The sequence below is a fragment of the Leucopleurus acutus genome (genome assembly GCF_964270905.1).
Source record: "Leucopleurus acutus genome assembly, chromosome: 15".
NCBI lineage: Eukaryota > Metazoa > Chordata > Mammalia > Artiodactyla > Delphinidae > Leucopleurus > Leucopleurus acutus.
The window spans coordinates 53,353,119-53,378,532 of NC_139157.1; the positions used below are offsets into that span (position 1 = coordinate 53,353,119).

At 44.6% G+C, this 25,414-nt stretch overlaps 1 protein-coding gene across 1 annotated transcript in view; it reads left to right on the forward strand.

Annotated features, from left to right (window-relative positions):
- PREP (prolyl endopeptidase) overlaps positions 1 to 25,414 on the forward strand; it is a 137,758-nt gene that overhangs the window by 95,134 nt on the left and 17,210 nt on the right. The window contains exons 11-12 of the mRNA XM_082855639.1: positions 21,924 to 22,060; positions 23,227 to 23,321. Of these exons, the coding sequence (XP_082711765.1) occupies positions 21,924 to 22,060; positions 23,227 to 23,321 (232 nt within the window). The remainder of the gene's footprint in view (positions 1 to 21,923; positions 22,061 to 23,226; positions 23,322 to 25,414) is intronic.

The following is a 25,414-nucleotide window of genomic DNA, read 5'->3' on the forward strand; positions in this document are numbered from 1 at the left end:
TCAGCATTAGTGTGCTATTTAAATCCAGGGGCAGGAACAGAGTCACATGGAGGAACACGTAAGAGCGGAGAAGGCTCAAGGCTGAGCTCTGAGGAGCCCCACATCTAGGGGTTAGTTGGAAGAGGAAGAGCCAGCAAAGAGCCGGAGAAGAAGCAGCCAGAGAGATGCAAGGAAAACCAGCAAACCGCAGCCCGGGTAGACCAGGAAGCCAAGAACAGTGTATGAAAAGGAGGGAGTGGCAGATGACACTCAGTGTGTTTGGTTGGTCAGTAAGGAAGAAAGAGGAGTTCTTGGATTTGACAAGGTGGGGTCATTGATGATCTTGACAAGGACACTTGCAGTGAGCAGTGGGGGCAGAGTGGTGGCTGAACAGGGTATACTGAGAAAGAGGAGGGAGGGTGTAGATGGGGTTCATATATAGACGGTTCCCGGCTTACGAAGGTTTGACTTGTGATGGTTCAACTATATGATGATGTGAAAGAGATACACATTCTGTAAAAACTGTACTTCGAATTTTGAATTTTGAGCTTTGCCTGGGGCTAGCAACATGCAGTAAGATACTTTCTCGTGATGCTGGGCAGCGGCATTGAGCCTCAGCTCCCAGGCAGCCGTGTGATCAAGGGGGTAAACGACTGATACACTTACAACCATTCTCTTCCCATACAACCCTTCTGTTTTCCACTTTCAGTACAGTAGTCAATAAATTACATGAGTTATCCAATACTTTATTATAAAATAGGCTTTGTGTTGGACGATTTTGCCCAAGTGTAGGCTGATGTAAGTGCTCTGAGCACATTTAAGGTAGGTCAGGCTAAGCTACGATGTTCGGTGGGTTAGGTGTATTGAATGCATTTCGACTTAGATATTTTCAACTTATGATGGGTTTGTCAGGATGTAGCCCCATTGCAAGTTGAAAAAGACTTAAGTATTGTTTTCTCATGGGTGGGTGTTATTGAGGGATTGGGGGATTAGCTTTGCTCTCATATTATTTTGTATTGCCTTATTTTCCTAACTGCAACAATCTTCTATTAATGCTGTAATCTGAAAGGCTTACATTTTCATTGTTTAAGAAGTTTTTTGAGAAAACATAATCCCCCATAGGTTAACTGAACATCTCTGACTTTTAACAGCTGTGGTTTATACTTCACACTCTCTTCCTCCTTCTCCAGACTACTTTTCAAATTTGTCATTTTCTTCCTGTAGAATAACTTGTATAGCTGTGCTAAAAAAGCAAATCAATCCAAAAAGATAGGTTTTAATTTTATAAGACATTTACAAATGGAGCCTTCCATAGCTTTCATGGCCGTGAGTTCAGGGAGAAGGTCTGAGAGAAGAGGAAATGGAGAACCATGTGTACACAGGCTTTTGAGAAGTCCAGTGGCATGTTACTAAGGTGGGAGAAAACCAGATTGTTTTGGTGTGTCGATGGGTTGGTTCCAGAAGGAAGGGAACCACATAGGAGCCGAGTTCTCGAGAAGGTGAGGGGATCTCAAGCCCTGGTGGAGGGACTGGCCTTCAGATAAGGAGGGACGTCTCCTCCACTCCACCAGGAGGGAAGGAAGAGAATGTGTGTGCGAGAGCGCCTGGGGGCCTCAGAGTGGCATCTCCAAGTACCGGCTCCCCACTTTCCTTCTGTGAAACTCCCTAGGCCCTGAATTCTCTGTCTTCTCACCTTTTTTTTTTTTTTCCCAAACAATTTTTGAGTTTCAACTCAAAATCAAAAAGTAGTTTGGAAAAAAAAAAAAGGTCATGAAGAACCTAGGGGCAAGACGGGAATAAAGACACAGACCTACTAGAGAATGGACTTGAGGATATGGGGGGGGGGAAGGGTAACCTGGGACGAAGTGAGAGAGTGGCGTGGACATATATACACTACCAAATGTAAAATAGATAGCTAGTGGGAAGCAGCCGCGTAGCACAGGGAGATGAGCTCGGTGCTTTGTGACCACCTAGAAGGGAGGGATGGGGGGGTGGGAGGAGGGAGATGCAAGAGGGAAGAGATGTGGGAACATATGTATATGTATAGCTGATTCACTTTGTTATAAAGCAGAAACTAACACACCATTGTAAAGCAGTTATACTCCAATAAAAACGTTAAAAAAAAACGTAGTTTTGAAATTTTGAAATACATACATTTTGTTATGTACTCAGTTTAGGAGTGGGAAGACTCAAATATCGAGTGTTAGGATTTTCTACTCACTACGAATGGGTTCCTTCCTAATTGCTCTTTTCTATCAGTCAGGATAGGCTAGGCCATTGCAGTTAACAGGCACCTCTAAAATCTCGGGAAAGCTCGTATCTCATGCTGTCTGTGGGCCATCAGCCTGGGCTCCCTCCAGGCCCTGCCCAAGGAGCCTCTCCACCCAAGCATGGCCCGTCCCTGTGCTGCAGAGGGAAAGTGTATCACACACTTGCTGTGATGAATTCCTTTTCTGTACAAGTGTCACCTCCCAACCCAGCCACACATCGTTGGCCAACACCGTGTCCTGGGGACAGACCAGCCTTGGAGTGGGCAGCCCTCCATGTGCCGGGAGGAGAGAGAACAGCGCTGGGGGGCTCGCCCTGCAGACAACCGCACATCCCTCCCCAGAGAGGGCCTCCGTGGAGTGTAGGGTTGCCTCTGCACCCCGCCTCATCCTTAGACCACAGCATCTAAAATTCTGTCACTACAAATCCATTCTGTTAGTTTTAAGCTTTCATTTTTCCAAGTATTTTCTTCAGAAATACAAACCGCTCTGGAAAACCTAGTGAACAGTCGACGTTTCTTTTTTCTCCAAGGACCTTTATTATTTTCTCTGCTGGACTCGAAGCTGTAGGAGAGTTTGTATCCTGAACGCAGTGTTTTTAAAGTAATGTTTATTTTCCTACTTTACTTAATAAAGAACACATAGAACTGCCGAGCAGCTGCACAGCCCGAGTTGCTGATAACTGCAGTCTGATCTGTGCAGCCTCGTCTTACAGGTCTGCTTCCCATTGGGCTTCTCCAAATTCTGCCCATAGCTCTCGGACCTCCATTACTCCTCTGTGGACCCATCTGGATCCAGGAGCTGGGATTGGGCCCACGGTTCTTGGATGCCACGGGTCTGCGAGAGGAGGGCAGGATGATGCTAGAGGCAGGGAAGCAGACCGGGGGCTTGCAGCCACGCGTGACCCCCTCAGCTGCATCGCAGCCTAGCCGGCCGCTGGCCTGTCCGCATTCTCCTTAATTTTTCCATCCGTCCGCTCCAGCCCCTCCTTGCCCCCTGCCTCTTTGTCTTACCCCTCAGGCCTCCTCCCTCTCTCCCCAACCCCTCCAAGAGCTGGATCCCCTCCATGGCTGCTCTGTCCTCCACGGCCACAGGGCTGGCCAACAGCAGGGTGAGTCTCTGGGAGATGAAACTGGCACGCTCTGCTCGACTGCCCCTAATGTGGCACTCTTTCATCAATGGGAGACACACGTGTGATCTAGCCAGAGTCTTGCCTTGGGGTGATGTTGGTGAGTTACAGTCCTCTGTACCCCACAGTATTGAGGGTTTGGGGTGATGTCAGCTTGGGTGAACGATTGATGTTGTTATATATACAGTGGCGGGCAGGCTCCTGGCTGGGGTCAGTGTGAGCAGGCAGGGCAGCCAGTTCTGAGATGGGTGGTCAAAAGGCAGTGACTATTTGCCGTTGTTTCATAGGCTAGTGTGGCTTCTTATTAAATAGCACATCCCTTATTTGACCAGCCTTGAGAAATGCCCACAGACCCGCATGGTCTGGCCCCTGCCCTCTCCCCCTCGTCCACTCAGCTGCAGAGTGGCCGCCCCACTTTGTTTGCATGTACGCACTCACACTCCCCGCCCCCCAGCACCCCCTCTCCCCACTCTGCCTGGAATGTCTGCCGCCCCCCTGGCCCACCCCTTCACTCACTCTCACTGCACAGATGAGAGACCCTGTCCCTCTCCGTCCTGTGTGAGAGAGCAGCCCTCTGCATCCCAGTCCCACATCCAGCTTTATTGCTTCCCCACTGCACTTATCCTAGCTGACATCATCTTCTCATCTGTTTATGTGTTCATTCCTCTTCCCTTTAGAGAGTGGTTTTGCCCCCCCCCCGCTATGTCCCCAGAGCCCAGAGTAGATACATATAAATACTTAACAAATGAATGAGAGAGGCCACAATAGATGAAGCATGTTACATTGTCTAGTTATCATGGCCAGAAACCTATACAAATGGAACGTTTCCTTTCTGTAAAATTTCTGTGTCAGACCATCTCCCTCTGCCCTGATAATTGGTTCTGTCCATTCAAAACCAACAAATAATGTCAGAAAATGAGTGTTTACCACCATTTGAACTGCTGTGAAATTTTCTGCGTGATCTAATCTTTAAGACTATTTTGGGTCATAGTCTGACAAAAGTAGGAAATAGCACTACTTCTCCCTTTTAGAGCATCAAAGTACATTTTTCTTTATATTTTCCTCGCACACATTTATTGTTGTTCTTACCTGCTTACAAATGTTTGCAAATCTTTTAGACAAGTTGAGCAATAACAGAAGTAGTTCCACTAACATGTAAATTCAGTTGACCCATTCATTCCTTGTTGTGTGTTAGGAGAGTCTGTGACATTACTTTGGATTTTTTTTTATTACTTTTCCCAGATTTTGGAAATCTAACTTGTTTTCTAAAGCAGCCTCTTATTTCATGCATTCAGTTTCCCTTTCCTTCTTCACTTTTCAACATCTTTATTGATTTGTGTATATGGTTTTTATAAGGTCTTTCCACACTGTGTTAGTCTATGTGAGGCCCCAGAAGACCCTGTGCCTAAGAGAGAAGCCAAAGGATGCCTAAGACAGTTTTACTAAGTAATACTGATTTAAATAAAATGGAATTTTCAAGTGAGGAATTCCAGTGAGTATCTAGGAATGACTGGGTGAAAAGATTGCTTAAGTAAATAAAAATAATTGTTTCACAAACATTTATTAAGCAACTACCTTGTATCTGGCAGTGCTGGGAATATAAGGGAGGATAGAGTTTACTAGGGAAATGGGGATATAATCAAAGATTTTTAGCAGTTTGCTTTCAGTTGATCACAGGTCTTATGGGACCCCAGAGGAAGAGGAGCATCTAAGACTGTTCCTGGGAAGAAGGGCTTCCTGGAAAGGAGCTCTGGGCAGACGGGGAAGGGCGCTGGAGGGAGGAGGGCTCCTATACAGCAGGGGTGTCCTCAGCACCACAGCTGGAGCCTAGTGGCAAGAGATGGGCCTGGAAAGGGAGACGGGTCCAAACCCTAATAAGGGTCTGGTGTGCACCCAGACGGGGTGAGGTTTTTATCCTGTGTACAGTGGGGAGCCCTTGAAAGGGCCTGTGCCAGATATACATGGGGCATCTGCCAGGTGCTCAGAGAATTAGGGTCAGGAGTCAGGCAGAGTCCTGAGGAGTGGCAGGGGTGGTGGCGAACGAACCCATGGGCACAGCTTGAGCACCTCAGTGGTGTGCATAGAAGGGGCAAGAGGAACAAAGCCTCAAGGGAGCTTCAAGGTTTAAGGGACAGGAGGGTTGAAGAGGTGGGGAAGAGGAACCAGGAAAGCTTGCAGCAGCGGGGGAGAAGTTCCAAGGACTTGGAACCTCTTGTTCCAAGAAATTCCACGGTCTTGCAGGGAGGTCACCGTGGCTGTGGGTTGGGCAGTGTTGGGATTGCCCGTGAGCATTTGGTGGTGAGAGCAGCCAGCCAAAGCCTGGCAGCAGTGGACCGAAAAGGCTGTGAGTGGAGCCTGTGAGCCTGGCCGCTTTAATGGAGTGAGGTGGGGGGGTCTCCTTACAGTCCTGGGCTTTGTGTGTTAATTCCTAGGCAGTAGAGGTACTACACAAAACTCGCTAAATAAGACCTTTGGAACTCAGCATGCTGGCTTTGTAGCCAGCTTTTCTGCACACACAGCCCTGATGCTTCAGAAGCATCAGATGTTCTCCGTCCACCATCCTGAATGCCATCTATCATCACTACAGCACAGTGTTCTTTTCTAGATCTTCCAGGAACATGATTTGATTATTCATCTCAAGCTTTCATTTTTCTTAGACTTTGATCTTCACTGCCTTAACGCTGCCTTGATTACAGGTGATATTAAAAAGGTGTGTGTGTGTGTGTAATCAAAAGTATATTATTTCCACATTTTAAAACATTTTTAAATGAATAGACAAGATCGTCCGTCCATGATAGTGCTGGGGTAGACAAGGTAGTGGGAGGCAACTCGTAGCCATCAAAAAAAATTATATATGGTTTCATTGATGAGATTTTTGCTACTGTTATTCTACTGCACAAATATAAAACATTCACACAGCCAAGCTTAGAACAGAAAGCAAAGAGGAATCACGGTAGGATTTCTGAACTTTGTCTTCATTCCCCGCCCCCCCCGCCCCCCCCCCCCCCCCCCCCCCGGCCCTCCGTTCTCTTTTCCGCCCCCCGGTGAGCTGCCTCCCAATAGCTGTTTGTGATGCTCCTCTAAGCCTCTGTTCTGTCCCTTCTAACGGGCCATCTCTTTGCAGCTTGCCCTCGCCAGCACGAGTCTACTTCTGGCCCCATGCGTCCCAGTGGGGGAGTGAAATGCACTGTGTGCTCATGAGCTTCCTAATGATTGTTTTTTAAGCAACATGAAATCATCTATGGTGGGTTTCTTGTTTTGCCTCTTACTCACCTGAGGGGTCTATTTTGATGGTTTGCATTTGTATTGTCTGAGAGACTCTAGGTAGAAGTAGATCAGAGCGTAATAGCAGCATTGGATGTGTCCAACAGAAACCCACATGAATGTCTTTGTGCCTGTGAATTTTACTTGCAAATTCACCTTTTCGGTATTCCAGTCATTCATTTTTCTACAACAAAATGATTTTGTGTGCATTTGCTTCTCGCAGTGTTTTGCTGCATCTCAGTTTCCCCTTGGAGGTACAAATGAAAAGTGGTACTTGGACAGTTGTGCCAGCTTCCTGGTTCGGGGGCTTTTGCCAATGCTGTCCTTGATTCGGGGCCCCCCTTGGCTTTGTGCAGGTTATTCCATCCCCCACCCCACGGCTGCAAACTGCTTGATTGCAGAAACACCGCTCCCCTTTCTCCTCTTTTAACATCTGTCTCTCTTTAATAGTTCACACTCTTAAGAATGCATAACGGCCAGCCACAAACGGTTAAGCTGCAAAGTTCTCTTCTGTTCTGTTACTGAACAGTCTGGCTAGAGTTTGTCTTTTCAACATTGGTTATTTTATTTTTCTAGTGCAATAAAATAAATAAGTGGTCTGATGTAGGTGTGAGTTAATGAGGATTTGAAATGGATTTCAAGCATTCTTTTCTTTTTTTTTTTTTTTTTCTTTTTTTTTTTTGGTACGTGGGCCTCTCACTGCTGTGGCCTCTCCCGCTGCGGAGCACAGGCTCCGGACGCGCAGGCCCAGCGGCCATGGCTCACGGGCCCAGCCGCTCCGCGGCACGTGGGATCCTCCTGGCCTAGGGCACGAATCCGTGTCCCCAGCATCGGCAGGCGGACTCTCAACCACTGCGCCACCAGGGAAGCCCTTCAAGCATTCTTATTGGGTGTTTATGATGCAGTTGCAATCTCATGAGTCAATTACCAGAACCAAACAGTGCAAGAGCCATAAAGCTCATCCACCGTGGCACTGCTAAATTAATAGATTAACAGCTACACACAGGAAAATGGCAGATGTTAAATATTCTTCATTAGTAATAAGTTGGAAGTTTGGGATCCCTTATCCATGCTTATACAGCCTCTTAAGTACCTCAACCAGAGTTAATTTATATTTTTTTACTTTTCAGCTTACAAGCACTGTGATGCCAGACCCTAGATTGCTGTGTTTGTTTGGATTTTTTAAAAATTTTTATTCAATTTATTTAAACTAAAAACAAAACAAAATAGTTCACCCATTTCTCCTACCCCCCACCTCTGGCAACCACCACTCTGTCCTCTGAATCTATGAGCTTAGTTTTTGTTTTTGTTTCGTTTTCTTAGATTCCGCATATAAGAGAGAGCATATGGTATGTGCCTTTCTCTGTCTGACTTAATTTCACTCAGCATAATGCCCTCCAGGTCCATCCACGTTGTGGCAAATGGCAGGATTCATTCCTTTTTATGACTGAGTAATAGTCCTCTCTCTGTGTGTGTGTGTGTGTGTGTGTGTGTGTGTATCTCACAATTTTTTTGATCCATTTATCTATTGATGGACACTTAGTTGTTTCCATATCTTGGCTATTTTAAATAATGCTGCAATAAACATAGGGGTACATATATCTTTTTAAATTAGTGTTTTCACTTTCTTCAGATAAATACCCAGAAGTGGAATTGCTAGATCATGTGGTAGTTCTATTTTTAATATCTTTTGAGGAACCTCCATCACCATTTTCCATAGTGGCTGCACCAATTTACACTCCCACCAACAGTGCACAAGAGTTCCCTTTTCTCCACATTCTTGCCAACACTTGTTACTTCATGTCTTTTTGATAATAGCCATTTTAACAGGTAAAGTGATATCTCATTGTTTTTTGTTTTATAAATTTATTTATTCATTTTTGGGTGTGTTGGGTCTTCGTTTCTGTGCGAGGGCTTTCTCTAGTTGCGGCGAGCGGGGGGCTACTCTTCATCGCAGTGCGCGGGCCTCTCACTGTTGCAGCCTCTCTTGTTGCGGAGCACAGGCTCCAGACGCGCAGGCTCAGTAGTTGTGGCTCACGGGCCTAGTTGCTCCGCGGCATGTGGGATCTTCCCAGACCAGGGCTCGAACCCGTGTCCCCTGCATTGGCAGGCAGATTCTCAACCACTGCACCACCAGGGAAGCCCTGTCTCATTGTTTTGATTTTCATTTCCCTGGTGATTAACGGTGTTGAGCATCTTTTCATGTGCCTGTTGGCCATCTGTATGTCTTCTCTGAAAAAATATCTATCCAGATCTTTTGCCCATTTTTTAATTGGATTATTTGGTCTTTGCTATTGAGTTGTATGAGTTCTTTATATATTTTGGAGAGTAGCCCCTTACCAGATGCATGATTTGCGATTATCTTCCCCCGTTCAGTAGGTTGCGTTTTCACTTTATTGAAGGTTTCCTTTGCTCTGCAGAAGTTTTTTGGTTTGATGTAGTCCCACTTATTTATTTTTGCTTTTGTTCCTTTTGCTCTTGGTGTCAGATTCAAAAAATCATCAAGACCCATGTCAAGAAACTTACCATCTATGTTTTCTTCTAGGAGTCTTATGGTTTCAGGTGTTATGGTCAAGTCTTTAATCTATTTTGAGTTAATTCTGGTGTATAGTGTAAGATAGCGGTCCATTTTCATTTTTCTGCATGTGGCTGTCCAGTTTTCCCAACACCATTTATTGACGAGACTGTCCTTTCCCTATTGTATATTCTTGGTTCCTTTGTTGTAAATTAGTTGACCATATGAGCATGAGTGTATTTCCGGGTTCCCTATCCTGTTACACTGATCTATGTGTCTGTTTTCGTGCCAGTACCATAGTGTTTTGATTACTCTTGGTTTATAATATAGTTTGAAATCTGGACACATGATTGCCTCCAGCTTTGTTCTTTCACAAGGTTGCTTTGGCTGTTCAGGGTCTTTTGTGGATCCATACAAATTTTAGGATTTTTTTTTCTATTTCTGTGAAAAATACCATTGCAATTTTGATAAGGATTGCATTGAATCTCTATATTGCTTTGGGAAATATGGATATTTTAACAATATTAATTTTTCCAATCCATGAGCATGGGATGTCTTTCCATTATATGTGTCGTCTTCAATTTCTTTCATTAATGTCCTGTAGTTTTCAATATATAGGTCTTTCATCTCCTTGGTTAAATTTATTCCTATGTCTTGTATTCTTTTTGATGCAATTATAAATGGGACTATTTTAATTTCTCTTTCTCATAGTTCATTATTAGTGTAAAGAAATGCAACAGATTTTTGCATACTGATTTTGTATCCTGCCACTTTACTGAACTTGTGGATTAGTTCTAACAATGTTTTGGTGGAGTCTTTAGGGTTTTTATATATATGATATCGTGTCTTCTGCAAATAGTGACAGTTTTACTTCTTCCTTTCCAATATGGATACTTACTCCTTTTTCTTGCCTAATTGCTCAGGCTAGGACTTGCAATACTGTGGTGAGTAATTAGTGGCAAGAGAGGATATCCTTGTCTTGTTCCTGACCTTAGAGAAGGGCTTTCAGCTTTTCCCCATTGAGTATGTTGTTAGCTCTAGGCTTATCGTATATAGCGTTTATTATGTTGAGGCATGTTCCCTCTATACCTGCTTTGTTGAGAGTTTTTATCATAAATACATGTTGAATTTTGTCAAGTGCTTTTTCTGCATAAGATTTTTAACCCATTTTGTTAATGTGGTATATCGCATTGACTGATTTGTGGGTGTTGAACCATCCTTGCATCCCTAGAATAAATTCCAATTCAATATATTGTTGGATTTGGTTTGGTAATATTTTGTTGAGGATTTCTTTTAATGAACTGCCACTTAAAATACTTTTTCTTATGTTTGATTGAAGCATGGGGTCCAGTTTGAGCATTCACTTCCGCATTTGTCCAGCACTCATTTTCTAAGTGCCTACTGTCCTCTGGGCACTGTATTAGGTATAGATGTAAATTGATGCATGGCCCCAAGAGGGAGATGCATGATGGTGCAATAGTTGTGCCATTGAGGGTTCAAGAGGAGCCCCTGGGGGAGGGGCCAGAGGATTTGCTGATCCCTTGTTTACAGGGGCTAACAGCATGGAGTCTGGAGTCAGACAGCCCAGGTTCAAATCCTGACTCTATCACTTATGAGATATATGTTTTGGACTAGTTACTTTTGTGTGTCAAAGTGACTTCCCTAAAAAATGGCAGTATTCATGGTATAAAGTGTGAATTAAGATGAGGGAATATTTATAATGCTCTTAGAGTAGTGTTTGGTACATGGGAAAAACTATGTAAGTGTTTTGAACAAATCAAGTAAAATAAATACTGTATATTGTGACCAAAGTAAGGACTAAGGAAAACTCTATTGTGAAAAGTATAGAAACTAAGTGGCAGGCATTTTAATATTTGTTTTTAAATGTACGGAAACTTCAGTCGATAGTTAACTTATACAGGAATTTACTATTACTAGGTTCTGTCTCCAGAGCCTTGGATAACTTTTGTTCCCTGTATTTTCAGTTACTTTGACTTTTTCAGGTAGAGAAGAACTTTGTAACAATTAGGGAAGTTCCGAAATGAAATGACCTGCCATTTCTCATTACTAGAAATATCCAAGCAAAGGTTGAACCTGCCTGAGATGTAGCTCTGGGGATGCCTGCATTGGTAGGAGTAGATGGGGGTCAAACAAGTGAATTCCTAAGAGCCGATGATTTGTTTCTTTCCAGTCATACTTTAGTCTATTCAGGCATGTGACATTGGGAGCCAGGGTCTGGAGATGTGAAATGGCAGTTTCACTGGAGAAGATAGCTGGGAAGGATTCACAGATGTTGAAGGCGGAGAGTAGAGTCTCAATTGCTGGTCTCAAACGTGGACTTCATTTTGTGGAAAATGGGAGGCATTGCAGTTTTCAGCAGGGGAATGACCTAGATTAAAAGGAAGATGTTTTTTTGATTGCGGGGAGATTAATCTGGTAACAAGTATCCAAAGATTGGAAGCAGGAGTCCTGTTAGGAGACAAGGCCACCATGTGGATAGGCAGGGCTAGATAAGATGACATGTGAGAGGCATCCAAGATGACTTTGAGCCTCAGGAACTGAGGCTGGCTGGTGTATAGGAATTTGTGGGATCGGAAAGAGAGTGTTTAATATGTAATTCTAACTCATTTAGTCAGTCAACAAATAGATTCATAAACAAATGTTTACTGAATGCACACAGTGCAGGGCTCATAGTGACCTGAGGTTGGACTCACCATGTTGTTTTCATGAAGAACAAAACAGACACATGTGCATTCCGCATGCAGCCTAAAAGCCCACTGTGGTGAGCCTCATTACGGGGCAATGTATGCATTCTTAGAGAGCACCTCAGAAACAATGCCTGTTAAGAAACAGAAACTGCTTTCTCTGAACCTCTGCATATAGTAAGTAGGTCCTTCACTTTTATGAAAATGTCTGATTGTGTGTTTGCCTTGACCACAAGGAAATCGGGGCAGTGGAACTGACGGTGGCTTTTATGTTTCACAATCAAGTCATATTTATTCATCATAGCCCCTTATGTCTTTCTACCTTAAAATACGTGAATACCTCTGAACTCTAAAAACTCATCAAAGTGCCATGTTCCACTTGTGTCTGTACCACCGGCTTTCTTTCCTCACGTTCAGAACCTTCCACTTTCTATTTCACTTCTTGCTGCACAGTTTGAGCCCGGGAATAGGTTTATTATTCCAAAGAACAGATGGCTGAGCCTTTGAGAGCCGGTGCATTTCTGCAGAGACTATGCATATAGCACTTAGCACATCGTTGGTGCTCAAGAAATGTCCCAAAAATTAAAACAGATTTTTTAAATAGACCGACTTCGCTGTCGTTGAGGTGCCCCACAGGAGTTTTTTAAATCTCCAGTGTTACAAAAATGTCCAGCCATCCTGTGGAAAGCAGACTAAAACAATCTGAAATAAACACTTCCCTTTATATTTTCTGCCCAAAGATGACCCTTAAACTCTCCCCCACTCCTCCAGAGTTAAAAGTCTAGAAAAGAGATAGGGTTACAACCTTCCTTGTATCTGAAACAGGCTAGTATTTTTAACGTAAGCACAGCTCAGAAATGTGCAGCGCCTCCCGAAGTTCTTCGTATACTTGTTTTACGAGCTAATGGGGGCACAGAGGTTGCCTTCTGCCCAGTTCTGTGGGTGATGGAATGTCCTGTTCCCTGTTTGCATTGAGCACGGAATTTCTGAGCAGCTCTGCTCCTCGTCACATGTGTCTGCCATCCTTAGCACAGGCCACACAAGGGGCTCTGTCAAGTCTGATGGGAAGGGAAGCTCAGCGCCCTTTATGAACATTCTCCTTTCAACCCGTCAGGCTCTAAAATTAGGCAGGAGTCGCCCTCACCAGACATTCCTCTCTGCAAAGGGCTTGCCCTTTACCGTTTTCCTTCACCTTGCGTGGACGAGCACATCCCATTACCCGTGATAACGAGCACATCCCATTACCCGTGATAACCCGTGAGGCGTTTGCCTCAGAGAGCACCAAGTCTGAATCAGATTAACTGTGGGGCTGAAGATTGTTTGTTTGGGGAACTTAAATGGTCTCACATGTTCATATGTGTTAGCAAAATTGATTTTATTACTAAATGTATTATTATCTCCAGAAAAGTAATCATTTCAGCAGAGCGAGCTGATCTGTTCATAACTGATGTCATTCTCTTGAAGAACAGTAACGTTCCCTTGGTTCGTTATGTTCACTTGCTCCTCTTTTTCCTTTAAAGGAAGAGGTTTTTATTTCATCTATATGAAGCCAGAGTCACATGACAGCTGACATGCATACAGATCAGCTGGACATGCATACAGATATACATGCATATCCGGAGAAAGACCACTTGACATTTGGTGATGCCTCGGCACAGTCACGCGGACAGTAGGGATGGTCATTTCTGACATTTTGGACTTATATAAAGTCTAAACCTTTTCTGTCTTTTCCTCAAGAGTTTTTTAATTTAAAGGATGCAGATCAGGGATCGGTGAGCTCTTATCTGTCAGTCATTCGTTAGAATAATGGGTTTGCATGTGCAAAATTAGAAGCTGCTTTAAACTGATTACTTATCAAGTTGGGGTTAGTTTTCCTTATGATACTCTCAAGCATTTTTTGTTTCATTTCTGAAGTGAATTGTGCCTTTTAAGAGTACTATTGAAACTGAATTTTTTTAGTAGAATGGCATGGCAGGATATGGTGGGATTTTTATTATTCTTTTAATAATCTGTCCTCAAGGTGGAAACACTGATGACTGTTTAGAGAAGGATCATCGTTCTAAGCAGACCCATTCTGCTTTAAGAAATAATGATAAGTAATAACTCCTGTATCTGGAATATGGCTTTTGACATGCTTGAATGAGTCTCCTTTCCAAGAGGGTAACGAAAACAAAAAAGCGAAGAAAGGGTACTTGTCCCCTGGATTCCCTAGAGGCCAGTGATCATTGTCTTGGGGCTGGGGGTGGGGAGAATGTATTAAATTTATGTCAAAGTTTCTAACGTTTGCCAAATTTTGCATAATTACACCCAGTAAAGATGCTTACAAGGAAGTAATAGCTTGAAGTGAATTACTTTCTAATAGGGTAGAAAAAACGCTGGACCAGGGGCTTGGTGTTCATTTTACGTAAGCTAGCAGTGTTCCCTGGCAGTTATCTTTATGGATCTTGGGTTTCTCGTTTCTAAAATAAGAGAGGGTGACCAGCTAGGTGAGGTCCCAGAGTGACGTTCTCTCCTTGTATCTGAAACATTGATTGATTGATTGATTTTTATTTTTGTGCATTGGGTCTTCGTTGCTGCGTGCGGGCTTTCTCTAGTTGCGGTGAGCGGGGGCTACTCTGTTGCGGTTCGCGGGCTTCTCATTGCGGTGGCTTGTCTTCTTGCAGAGCACTGTCTCTAGGTGCGTGGGCTTCAGTATTTGTGGCATGTGGGCTCTGTCGTCGTGGCTCGCGGGCTCTAGAGCACAGGCTCAGTAGTTGTGGCGCACGGGCTTAGTTGCTCCACGGCATGTGGGTTCTTCGCAGACCAGGACTCGAACCCATGTCCCCTGCATTGGCAGGCAGATTCTTAACCACTGGGCCACCAGGGAAATCCCTGAAACATTTTAAATACCCAGAATTTGGGATGATCATCTTGATTCCCCAGGGCTGAGAAAGAGCTGACACCAGCTTTCTTTCCCAGGTGGAACAGTCTCACAACTACTTGAAAATACCCATCTCTGTCCTCTATCGAGATACAGCGTGGGCTTCCCAGAGGGTGTGCTTCCTTATCGCCTTGTTGTGCTGAATGTTCTTGGTTTTAAATGTGGACTAACTTTGTTATGCTGCTGTGGGAGTCTACAAAATGAAGTACTTAAGCTTTAAAGGGGAGGAACACGGAATTAATTAAGGCAGGAAACATTCTTAAGTCAGTGTGTGATCAATCTCTGGTTGGCTTACTAATGTCTAGAACTAACTGTGGCTTTGAATCGCCGTCGTGATGTTTATTTTTCATCTGTGGTGTCCCTGATGAAGGTTGCATATCAAAACACGATAAAAGAGTCCCTCTCATGTGGTCTCTCGGGTGCTTCCAAAGACACTCTGTCTTAAGTTCTTCGGTGGTGCTTGTGTCGGTGAAGGTGGACGGGCGTGCCAGGGGAAAGACCTGGTGCTGACACTGGTGTCACAGGCTCCTGGTTGGACTGGACCTATCGCACGGACCGTTTGCTCTGCTGCTGACAGGAATGGGGTAGACGGGGCCCGTCAGCCTCACATGATGAGCTGTTGGACCTAGATGACGGACAGACTTTTTCTGTTACTCAAGTGGGTGCCTGCTGGATCCCATGGGAGCACTTTGTTGTCCTGTCCGTTAAGGGTCCCATAAAGGCTTTGGCATCCCATCAAAGGTCTGTGCCCACAGTGGACACTCAAAATGAACGGATGTGTATTGTCAGCTCGCTCTCAATTGGTCACAATTATGAGGGCAAAAAGTCTTTTTGCTTTTTAGCTTGAACCTGGGTGGTGGTGTAGCAATAAACTACTGAAAACAGCCCATGGGTTCAAGCTTCAGCAGTCAGTCGCCTCCTCATCAAGCAGTAACAGCTTGTGTATCATATAAATAGATAAAATATATTATGGTTGTTGTGTGTTACTAATAATAGTTCGAGGCGCCACTGCTCCTACCACCGCTTCACTTTAGCCAGTGAGAGGAGTCAGGGAGACCAGGTGGATTTGAGGCTAGTGTGGCAGGGAGTCCCGAGCAGGGTCACCAGCACACATGCGCGAGGAGAGGCCTGAGAATTGAAGTGGCCGAGTGATGCCTGGGCGTGGGGTCCTTGGCACAAGATGTGATTCTGAGAGTTGGCAGTTGGGTGGCTGAGGAGAGAGTGAAGTAAGGGACCACTGCTACTACCCGAAATGAGAGAGCCCCAAAGAGGAGCCTGTACAGGTACACCTAGAGCACGTTGGCTTGCAGATGTAGACGGGCCACCCACCGTGTGACATCACAGCCCTCACAGTGGAGCAACCTGAGGGGCTTTCTAACCAGCCCCTCAACAGGGACCTGCAAATGTGGGCGTGAAGGTCCTTAGCACGGACTAGTTTATTGGAACTCTCTGAGATGGCAAATGGGGCATTTGCAGAGAGAAAAGAGAAGACCAGGTATAGAAAACTGCAAAACAGTAGCATTTGGCAGCAGGAAGAAGAGCTAGTAATGGATCAATTAGGAAGGTTGAAAGAGAATTAGAGAAATACTGCACCCAGGAAGCCGAAGAAGCAGCTGCGAGATAGGGATCGAAACAGATGAGGCCTGGGAAGAAACCAATTCAAAACTGGCATTTCTGAAAAATGGGAAAAAGAATTATTCTTTAGTAAAATGGTGTATAATGGTTGGCTATTTGGGGACAAGTAGTTAGATACCAGATCATATGTAAAAAGAAACTTCATTTGGATAACCATAAATGTAAAAATTCAAAATGAAAATATAGACAAATATTTTTACACCTTGGGGTGAGGGAGTCCTATCTGTGTATGTGCTATGTAAATATATTCAAGATACCACAAAGAAAGTTTAAAAACAGGCTATAGACTGGGAGGAAATACAAACAAACTATGTGACAGAAAGAAAGGTAAATGTCCTTAATGTAAGAAGAGTTTCTGTTAACTAATCAGAAAGGTAAAACACACTGAAAGCATGGGCACACTTTGTTTTCTGAGGAAGAGATATAAAATGACCAATTAACAGATGAAAATCTTTGCTAATCTAAAAACTGAGCCTTAAAACTGATGAGATGGTAATGTTTGCCTTTTACACTAGCAAAAATTAAAATCCATCTTAACACCCACTGTTAATAAGAAATTGACACTTAGGTAATATTGTCATTAGGAGCTTAAGCTGATACACCATTTTTAGAGAATTATTTGTCAGAATCTATTGAATTTTTTTTTATTGGAGTATAGTTGATTTACAGTGTTACATTACTTTCTGCTGTATAGCACAGTGACTCAGTTATACATATATCCACTCTCTTTTAGATTTTCCCATATGTCATTACATAGTATTGAGTAGTTCCCTGTGCTATACAGTAGGTCCTTATTCGTTATCTATTTGATATATAGTAGTGTGCATATGTCATTCCCATTCTCCCAGTTTATCCCTCCTCCCTGTTTCCCCCCGTAACCATAAGATTGTTCTCTGCATCTGTGACTCTATTTTTATTTATAAATAAGCTCATTTGTGCCATTTTTTTAGATGCCACAGATAAGCAATATCATATGATATTTGTCCTTCTCTGTCCGCTTTCACTCAGTGTGACAATCTCTTGGTCCACCCGTGTTGCTGCAGATGGCATTATTTCATTCGTTTTTATGGCTGAGTAATATTTCATTGTATATATGTAGCACATCTTCTTTATCCATTCCTCTGTCGATGGGCACTTAAGTTGCTTCCATGTCCTAGCTATTGTAAATAGTGTTGCAGTGAACTTTGGGGTGCATGTATCTTTTCGAATTATGGTTTTCTCCAGATATATGCCCAGGAGTGGGATTACTGGGTCATATGGTAGCTCTGTTTTTAGTTTTTTAAGGAACCTCCGTACTGTTCTCCATGATGGTTGTACCAATTTACATTCCTACCAATGAGGTGGATAACCTCATTGTAGTTTTGATGTGCATTTCTCTAACAATTAGTGATGTTGAACATCTTTTCATGGGCTTTTTGGCCATCTGTACAGTACGGACCATCCATGTGGGTCTTACTCTGTCTTGCCTGCCACAGACCGCTTCCTGCACTCTCCTCCGAATCCCAGAAGCTCCCTCTCTGTCCCAGCTGATCCCCCTGCCACCGGTGAGGGGCCTTCCCTGAGTGCAGGAACCTTTCCTCTCCTATAGCTCCCCCCCCGCCAGGGGTGCAGGTCACGTCTCGTTTCCTCTTTTTTTTCTTTCTTTCATCCTACCCAGTTGTGTGGGGATTTTTCTTGTCCTTTTAGGTGTCTGAGGTCCTCTGCTAGTGTTCAGCAGGTGCTCTGTGAGAATCGTTTCATTTGTAGATGTGTTCTTGATGTACTTGTGGGGAGAGGTGAACTCCACATCCTCCTATTCTGCCATCTTGGCTCTAACTCCTCTGTTGAATTTTTAAATGCACATACACTTTGATTTAGCAATCAGGTCTAAGAACACATCCTATAGAAATCATGGCATGAGTGTGTAAGATTTGTGTAAAAGGGATTTATTCTATCAATCATTGTTGGTAACAGAAAAAGAGTAGTCTGAATAGCCTTTGGTGAGCAAATGGTTAAATAAGTTTGTGTACTTTCATACGATGAAGTACGAGGCAGCCACTTTGTTAGATGAGGTAAATCTGGGTATCTTTACCTGGAAGGAATTCCACATTAGATAGCTGAGTGGGGAGAAGCCGACTAAGTTTTATCCCAATATTGGCCTGATTCTGTATATTGCCTTTTAATAATAACCTGTGTATGTGAATACGTGTAAACAGATGTGTTTCTATAAGCATGTGGAAAAGTTCGGAAGGATCTACACCACCAGGGTAGAGGTAGGGATGGAGGGGCAAAGACAAGAAAATTCATCACTGCCCTTTGAAAGGGCAGTGGTGAGGATAGGACTGAACGAGGCAGGCGAGTGTGAGCTGTGGGTGTAGGTTACTGTGGATATGTTTGATCGGGAAGGAAGCAGGAGGTGGAAATTTAGTTTGAGGGACAGGCATGGCGGTACAAAAGATCTGGGGCATTGTGGTTGTTATGTAGGATAGGAAAAATTTGAGTCTGTTTGTACGCCAAGGAAAGGGAGACAACACAAAAAGAAAAAGTTGTGGTAATCAGAAGGGTGTGGTAGTAGTGGACTTAGTAAGAAATGAATGATCCTTCTTTCTCTGGGGTTCAGAGGGTGAGTCCAGAACTCCAAGCAGGTGGCCCCCATGAAGATAGGAAAGACCACATACAAAGAGTAGGGGATGCAAGTGGGTGGTGCTGGGAATGGAAGAAAATGGGAAACAATGGGAACAGCTAGGAGATGTGCCAAATCTGCCGGTTTGGTCATCCACCTCCTACTTGTGGGACCAGAATTTCTGGGAATGAAGCCTAGGAAACTGCACTGTTAACATGTTTATCACAGATGCTTAGGCCCAACCCATAAGGTTCAAGAACCACTAGTGTAGATTATGAAGTGGAGCTTTCCGGTTGGGCCAGGTTTGGGAAGCAAGTGGAAACAAGGAGTGTGCTGCCTTTTCTTCCTTACCGGGCAAATCTAGAAAGAAACTTACCCACAAAGCCTCTCAAAGAAAAGTCTTGAAGAGGAGGCTTCAAGAGGAAATCAGTTTCAGTAAAGTCAAAGGAATGGAAAGAGCAGAATGGGAACTAGCTGGGCTATTTTTAATGTCTGTTTCCAAACTGTCCTTCCATAGTTATCAAAAGACCCAGGAGTCAGTCTGCCCGTCTGTTGCGGGCAGGTTAAGGTTTATTGCCATCAATTGCCACTCGATCAATGGAAATGGCGTAAACACTGCTCTGTGCGTATGTATGGAGATTTGATAAAGTCTTTATACACGTATATATGTTACGTGTGTATGTTTTATTCAAGTCTGAAATAGCCTTCTTTTAAGGAGTTGTCCTGAAGGTGATTCTATTGTAGTCATGCTCACAGTGCCCTTTCACTTCTGGACAGCGTTCACGGTGTTGTTATTTTAACATCTCAACTACACCAGCTTAAAACTTGGGTATATTTTTGCAGCTATGGGCATACGGGGGCCTTTGTGCTTTTGACTGTATTCCACAAGGATGCCTCTCTGTCCTGGAGCCAGATGGGAGCATTGCAGACGGAGGTGCAGGCACTGGAAATCCTACAGGTGGTAGCAAGCAAAGCAGTGCCAGAGGAGGAAGCCACGTTGCCCCAAAGCAAGAAGACAGAGCACTTTGCAGACAGGAGGCTCTGAGGGTCAGCTTAGTAGGGACAGAAGTGCACCAGTCCAGCTGACGGGGTGAAGAGTAGGACGCAGAAGGGGAGGTGCCTGAGGAGGGCTCAGCCGGGCTGGGGAGGGGTTAGGTGCCGGGGCTGGGATTTGAGGATAGGTGGGAAGTCGGGAGGTGGGGGGGGGGGGGGGGAAACGCTATTTTTTAAGCAGATGATTCAGTGAGGGTAGAATCGTGTGAGACAGTTTGCTCCCCTGCCCACCCGCCCCCACGCTGTCCCTCTGTGGTTAGAACGCGCCTACCTGAGGGCCTGGGTTTGAGCTCATTAGCCCCAGCCGTCGCCTGTGCCTCTTACTCTGCATTTGCTTGTACTGCCCGCACAGTTACTCTCTATTAGTGGCTCCTAACCGGCACTAAATAACTTTAACTAAAACCCTGTCTCCTCTGATAACTTTGAACTCTGCCATGTATTCTCCATAATTCCTAAACAGTCAACTTTACATCCATCTCAGTATTTCTCTCCAAAGTCAGAAGCAAATGCTTGTTATACTGTTCCTTGGCAGGTTTCAAAAAACGACCAGACTCGCAGGCATTAATGGTGGCCATGTAGTGCCTTTCTCCAAATCTGCCTCGCCTCCCCCCTCTCCCCTGCCCGCCCCCCACTGTTTATTCCCAAGGACTTTGTGGACACTTTCCACGATAGAACTGCTACCTTAAAAAGCTTTGGATAGAATATGGCTCCGAGTCACACTGCCTGTAGAGGTTTATGTCCCTGACTGTGACGTGTGAGGTCAGCAAGACGTTTCTAAGCTGGGGCACTTTCCAGGTGTCATTTGGGATAAAGACACCACGTTTGACCAGAGAAAGCTAGTTACAGGTGGTCTGTCTGGAAGAAGCCATTCTCAGCTTTGGGTGGCTTACCGTTTGAATAACATTTCATGTTCTCTTTCTAATCCTTTTTCTCTTATTCCCTTTATCCAAAAAGTCATGAATCTAGAAATGGTAACTGAACTGACCAGATTCAGGAAGGTTTGCTGAGCCTTAATTAAACAAAGACATTTTCTCCAGGATTGATAATCAGAAACAATAGGATTTCTATGTTGCTTCTTATCTACTCTCTAAAGCTAACATACGTTTTGTTGTTGCTAACATTTAATTGATAGTTGAACCTAGGGAAATGAAGAGGGGTTGAGTGTCTTAACATTTAGAGAGGAAGTTGAATATGAAATGTCTTTCCTAGAAAAACAGGCTTCCTAGATTGGCTTGTTTGGCAGGTTTCCGCTGCCGGGAGGGGTGCTCGGGAGCAGAGAACTGAATGCCTGTTCTCTTATATGGGCCTCGTGGAGACCCTAAGAGGTGGGCACGGTGGCCACATTTTAGGGATAAAGAACTAAAGCTGAGGGGCTTCCCTGGTGGCGCAGTGGTTGAGAGTCCGCCTGCCGATGCAGGGGACACGGGTTCGTGCCCCGGTCCGGGAAGATACCACATGCCGCGGAGCGGCTGGGCCCGTGAGCCATGGCCGCTGGGCCTGCGCGTCCGGAGCCTGTGCTCCCCAACGGGACAGGCCACAACAGTGAGAGGCCCGCGTACCGCAAAAAAAAAAAACAACTAAAGCTGAGTGAGGACAGACTTGCCAGGGGTCACCTAGCTTTTGAGAGTGGAAGAAGAATTCAAAGTCAAGTCTCCCTGTATTCACTACTCTACACTGTCTCCATAAAAACGGAAATATGCTTCACCATCAACTAGCCCCTTCGTGGTACTGGATTTTCACTGTGCTACTCAACAGCTTGAAGAATTTACTACCTGTCTGTTTTTCCCATGTAAAAGCATGCAAGTGTTTACTCAGGAAAGCTAAATCTAGCTGTTCTGCTTTCTTTTGTTCTAGATTTTCTACCCTAGCAAGGATGGTACAAAGATTCCAATGTTCATCGTGCATAAAAAGGGCATAAAATTGGATGCCTCTCATCCCGCTTTCCTATACGGCTACGGCGGGTTCAACATATCTATCACACCTAACTACAGGTAAGCGTGGCACCTCGGAACTTCAGCGTGCATCTGACCTTCTCCAGACAGTGAGGAGAAACCAGAGACTGCCTCTGCACCAGAGCCCCATCCCCTTGGTCCCCAGAGGGGAACCTGGATGAAAACAACACTGATTCCTGAGCAGATCTTACCTTTGTTCATTTGTGCAACGGGTATTCGTTAAGCCTGCTCTGTGTTGGGAAGTGAGACGAGTAAGGAAGTGTCCTTACACCATTTTCTTCCCTGAACCAGTGGATATGCTGGTAGTTTCAGTAGAGACCCTCCGAGGTATAGGAAAAATGCTGAAGAGAGGACCACACGGGTGTGTGGTCTGTACCTACCTCAAACTCTCCTTTCCTCCGATCTTCAACATCCAGGAAATTAGCAGCCAGACCATCTTGAGCCTCAGGTTGCAGAAGCCCACAGTTTCCCCAGTTACTAAAAGGAAGAGTGAATAAATTTCAGAAATAGTTCTCAAAGCAAAATTAATTTTAGTTAACAGCAAACAGAAAAATAACCTCAGTACTGTTAGGGTCAGAGTGGCACGAGAAGGAAGGAACATAAACTCCAAACTTTCTAAAGAAGCTTTGTGCTATAGTTTCTTCTGTTTATTTCTAGAAAACATTCTCTAGCCCTGGGCACGCGTTCTTATTTTCTGGTCAGTGTGCCTGATCTCCTCTACCTCTCTCACACCTAGTTTCAACGTCTAAATTTCTGTAAAACTGGAAAATCTGTTTAAAAATTCATATTTCAGAAGGGGCTTTCCTTTTTCCAACTTGAACAATTTGGAGAGAGATACTGGGAGGGATGGTAGCAGGGGCTTCTACCGGGTGTGTAACAAGCACAGCACCATTCAGACCAGGGCTGTGTCACGTGGGTGGCAGTATTTTTGGTTGCCAAGACAGTTGTTTAAAACGAGGTATACTGCATGCTCCTGAAAATGTATGAGCTTTGCAGTTAATCACTAGTCAGAAGTTATAACATTTCACTTAAACCGAGCAATGTAAAAGTACTGGGCTTCCATGTAGATGACAGCACGTGCGGAGCATCTTCAGGGCTGTGTGTGTGTGTGCGGGTGCGGGTGCGGGTGCGGGTGTGGTGGAGGAGGACAGCGGCCCTCACTGGGCACAGGTAGTGGCAGGTTAACTGTTTTTACCATTTCTCAGTGTGTCCAGGCTCATCTTTGTGAGACACATGGGTGGTGTCCTTGCAGTGGCCAACATCAGAGGAGGTGGGGAGTACGGAGAGACGTGGCATAAAGGTGAGGTATTTTGGGCTTCCCTGGTGGCGCAGTGGTTGAGAGTCTGCCTGCCGATGCGGGGGACACGGGTTTGTGCCCCGGTCCAGGAGGATCCCACGTGCTGCGGGGCGGCTGGGCCCGTGAGCCATGGCTGCTGAGCCTGTGCGTCTGGAGCCTGTGCTCCACAGCGGGAGAGGCCACAACAGTGAGAGGCCCACGTACCACAAAAAAAAAAAAAAAAAAAAAAAGGTGAGGTATTTTCTCTGCAGAAACGCAAATATGGCATAGCCCAAGCTGAGGGGATTAGGGGCAGAAAAGGATGCTTCCAAACACATTGCAGACACCATTCCCCCTTTCAATTGAAACAGCTCAGTCTTTTCAGTTTATTTTCCTTTGCAGTCTATTTTAATGAAGGACACCTTTTTCAGACGCATCTCCTACATACCATAATCAGTTTGTTTTGTTTTGTTTTGTTTTTTTTAGCAATGTATAGGGTACATTTTTATCTCTCACTGTCAGAAGTGAGTCTGGGGGATACTTTTGGTATTTATTGTGTCTCCTTCTCCTGTTAGCCTGGCTTCTTACTGTTTAGCATTATTGGCTATCTCAAAACAGACTGCAAAAACAGGCCATTTTCTCTTAAAAGAAAAGAGCACTCTAAAATAGAGCTTTCCTATTCCCAGTTCGGGCATCTTTTGCTTGTTTTCTCTGATCTTCCCAACGTTGCTAAGAAATAGCATCCTCCTAGTGTTGCTGCTGGGACTCTAATAAAACCTGCACGTGCTAGATAAACACAAGAACACAGTCATTTTTCTTTTCTGGTTTTAACAGTTCAGTCCCTGTTCTCTGGCCTCCTGAAGCATGTATTCTAGTTGATTGAGGAAACTGCTCCTATATTCAACTTTGTTCCCCAGCTTATCATTCTTTAAAAAAAAAAAATTACGGCAATCTTTATTTTTAAAGCCCCATCTCTTCCTTTTCTCTCTATACGGAGCACACCCCGTCTCCCAGGCTTTTGTGTATCTGGAATGCATAGACTAACCAATAACTTGAAAAAGATGTACTTCCCTTACCTTATTCCTGTGTTTGTGGGAGGAAGCCCCTTCACTCCCGCTGGCTCCCTGCTTCTCCCCTCTCAACATCAGGCGTCCTGTGTAAGACAGTCTGCGGGCACGAGGGCGGCCCCCAGGGCTCAGGCTTGGCCAGCAGCACGTGGCGAGGAGGCTCTTCTCCTGCAGCAGGAGCATCCGAGACCACCCTTTGGATCCGTACACCCACTTGTTCTTCTCTACCTCCTAAGGCCAAGGCTCTGGTTTTCTGCATCGATCAGATCAGCAAAGATCAGGGTAGATCTGTAAAGAGCTTTTTTCATAAGCACCTGTTAGATGTCAGGAGGCAGGAAAGGCCCAAGCCTAAATCCTCCGTCTTCAGCATGCACCCCAAGGACTGATGTCAGACAGCAAACTATTTGAGCATCTTAGCAAGAGTGAGTGTCCCTAATGAACACATGGGCCCCCGGCCTGCCAGCCGTCGTCGGGCCAGCTGCTGCCAGGTGTCATCCTTGAAGGCTTTATTGATTGTCACTGTATTTGAAACAGCATAGAATTCATTGTATAGTTTTGACTTGGACCTGATATTAGAGTTTAATTACACTAAAATCATAGTGATATCTTACTGTGATAGTAAGAGATAACTAAGAAAGGAGAAATAAAAGTAAAACCTCTACACACCTTGTATTGGGTGTACATCCCAAATCCATATGCGAAGTCTGAACCCCTTGACTCACCCAATTTCCTGGATAAAAATGTTTAATGTACACACTTAAACACCCAGCTGCACGGACTCCTGACCCAGTGGCCTTCTCCTCAAAGAACCCAAGTTCTTTGCCATAGAATTCCTCTGGTCCTCAGGTGTCCACCATGCTCTGGTAGGGAAGAGTGCCCTTGGTCTTGGTCAACTCTTTCATCTCTGTATTAATTATAACCAAGTTATTATCCAGAAGTCTTGGGGGGGTGGGGGAGTTTGCAGCTTGACTGAAGCTAAAAGTTGATTACCTCTGTTTAGACTGATCATAAACTTTCTCCTAATTTAGGCAGTGAAAGGGCCTGAAATGG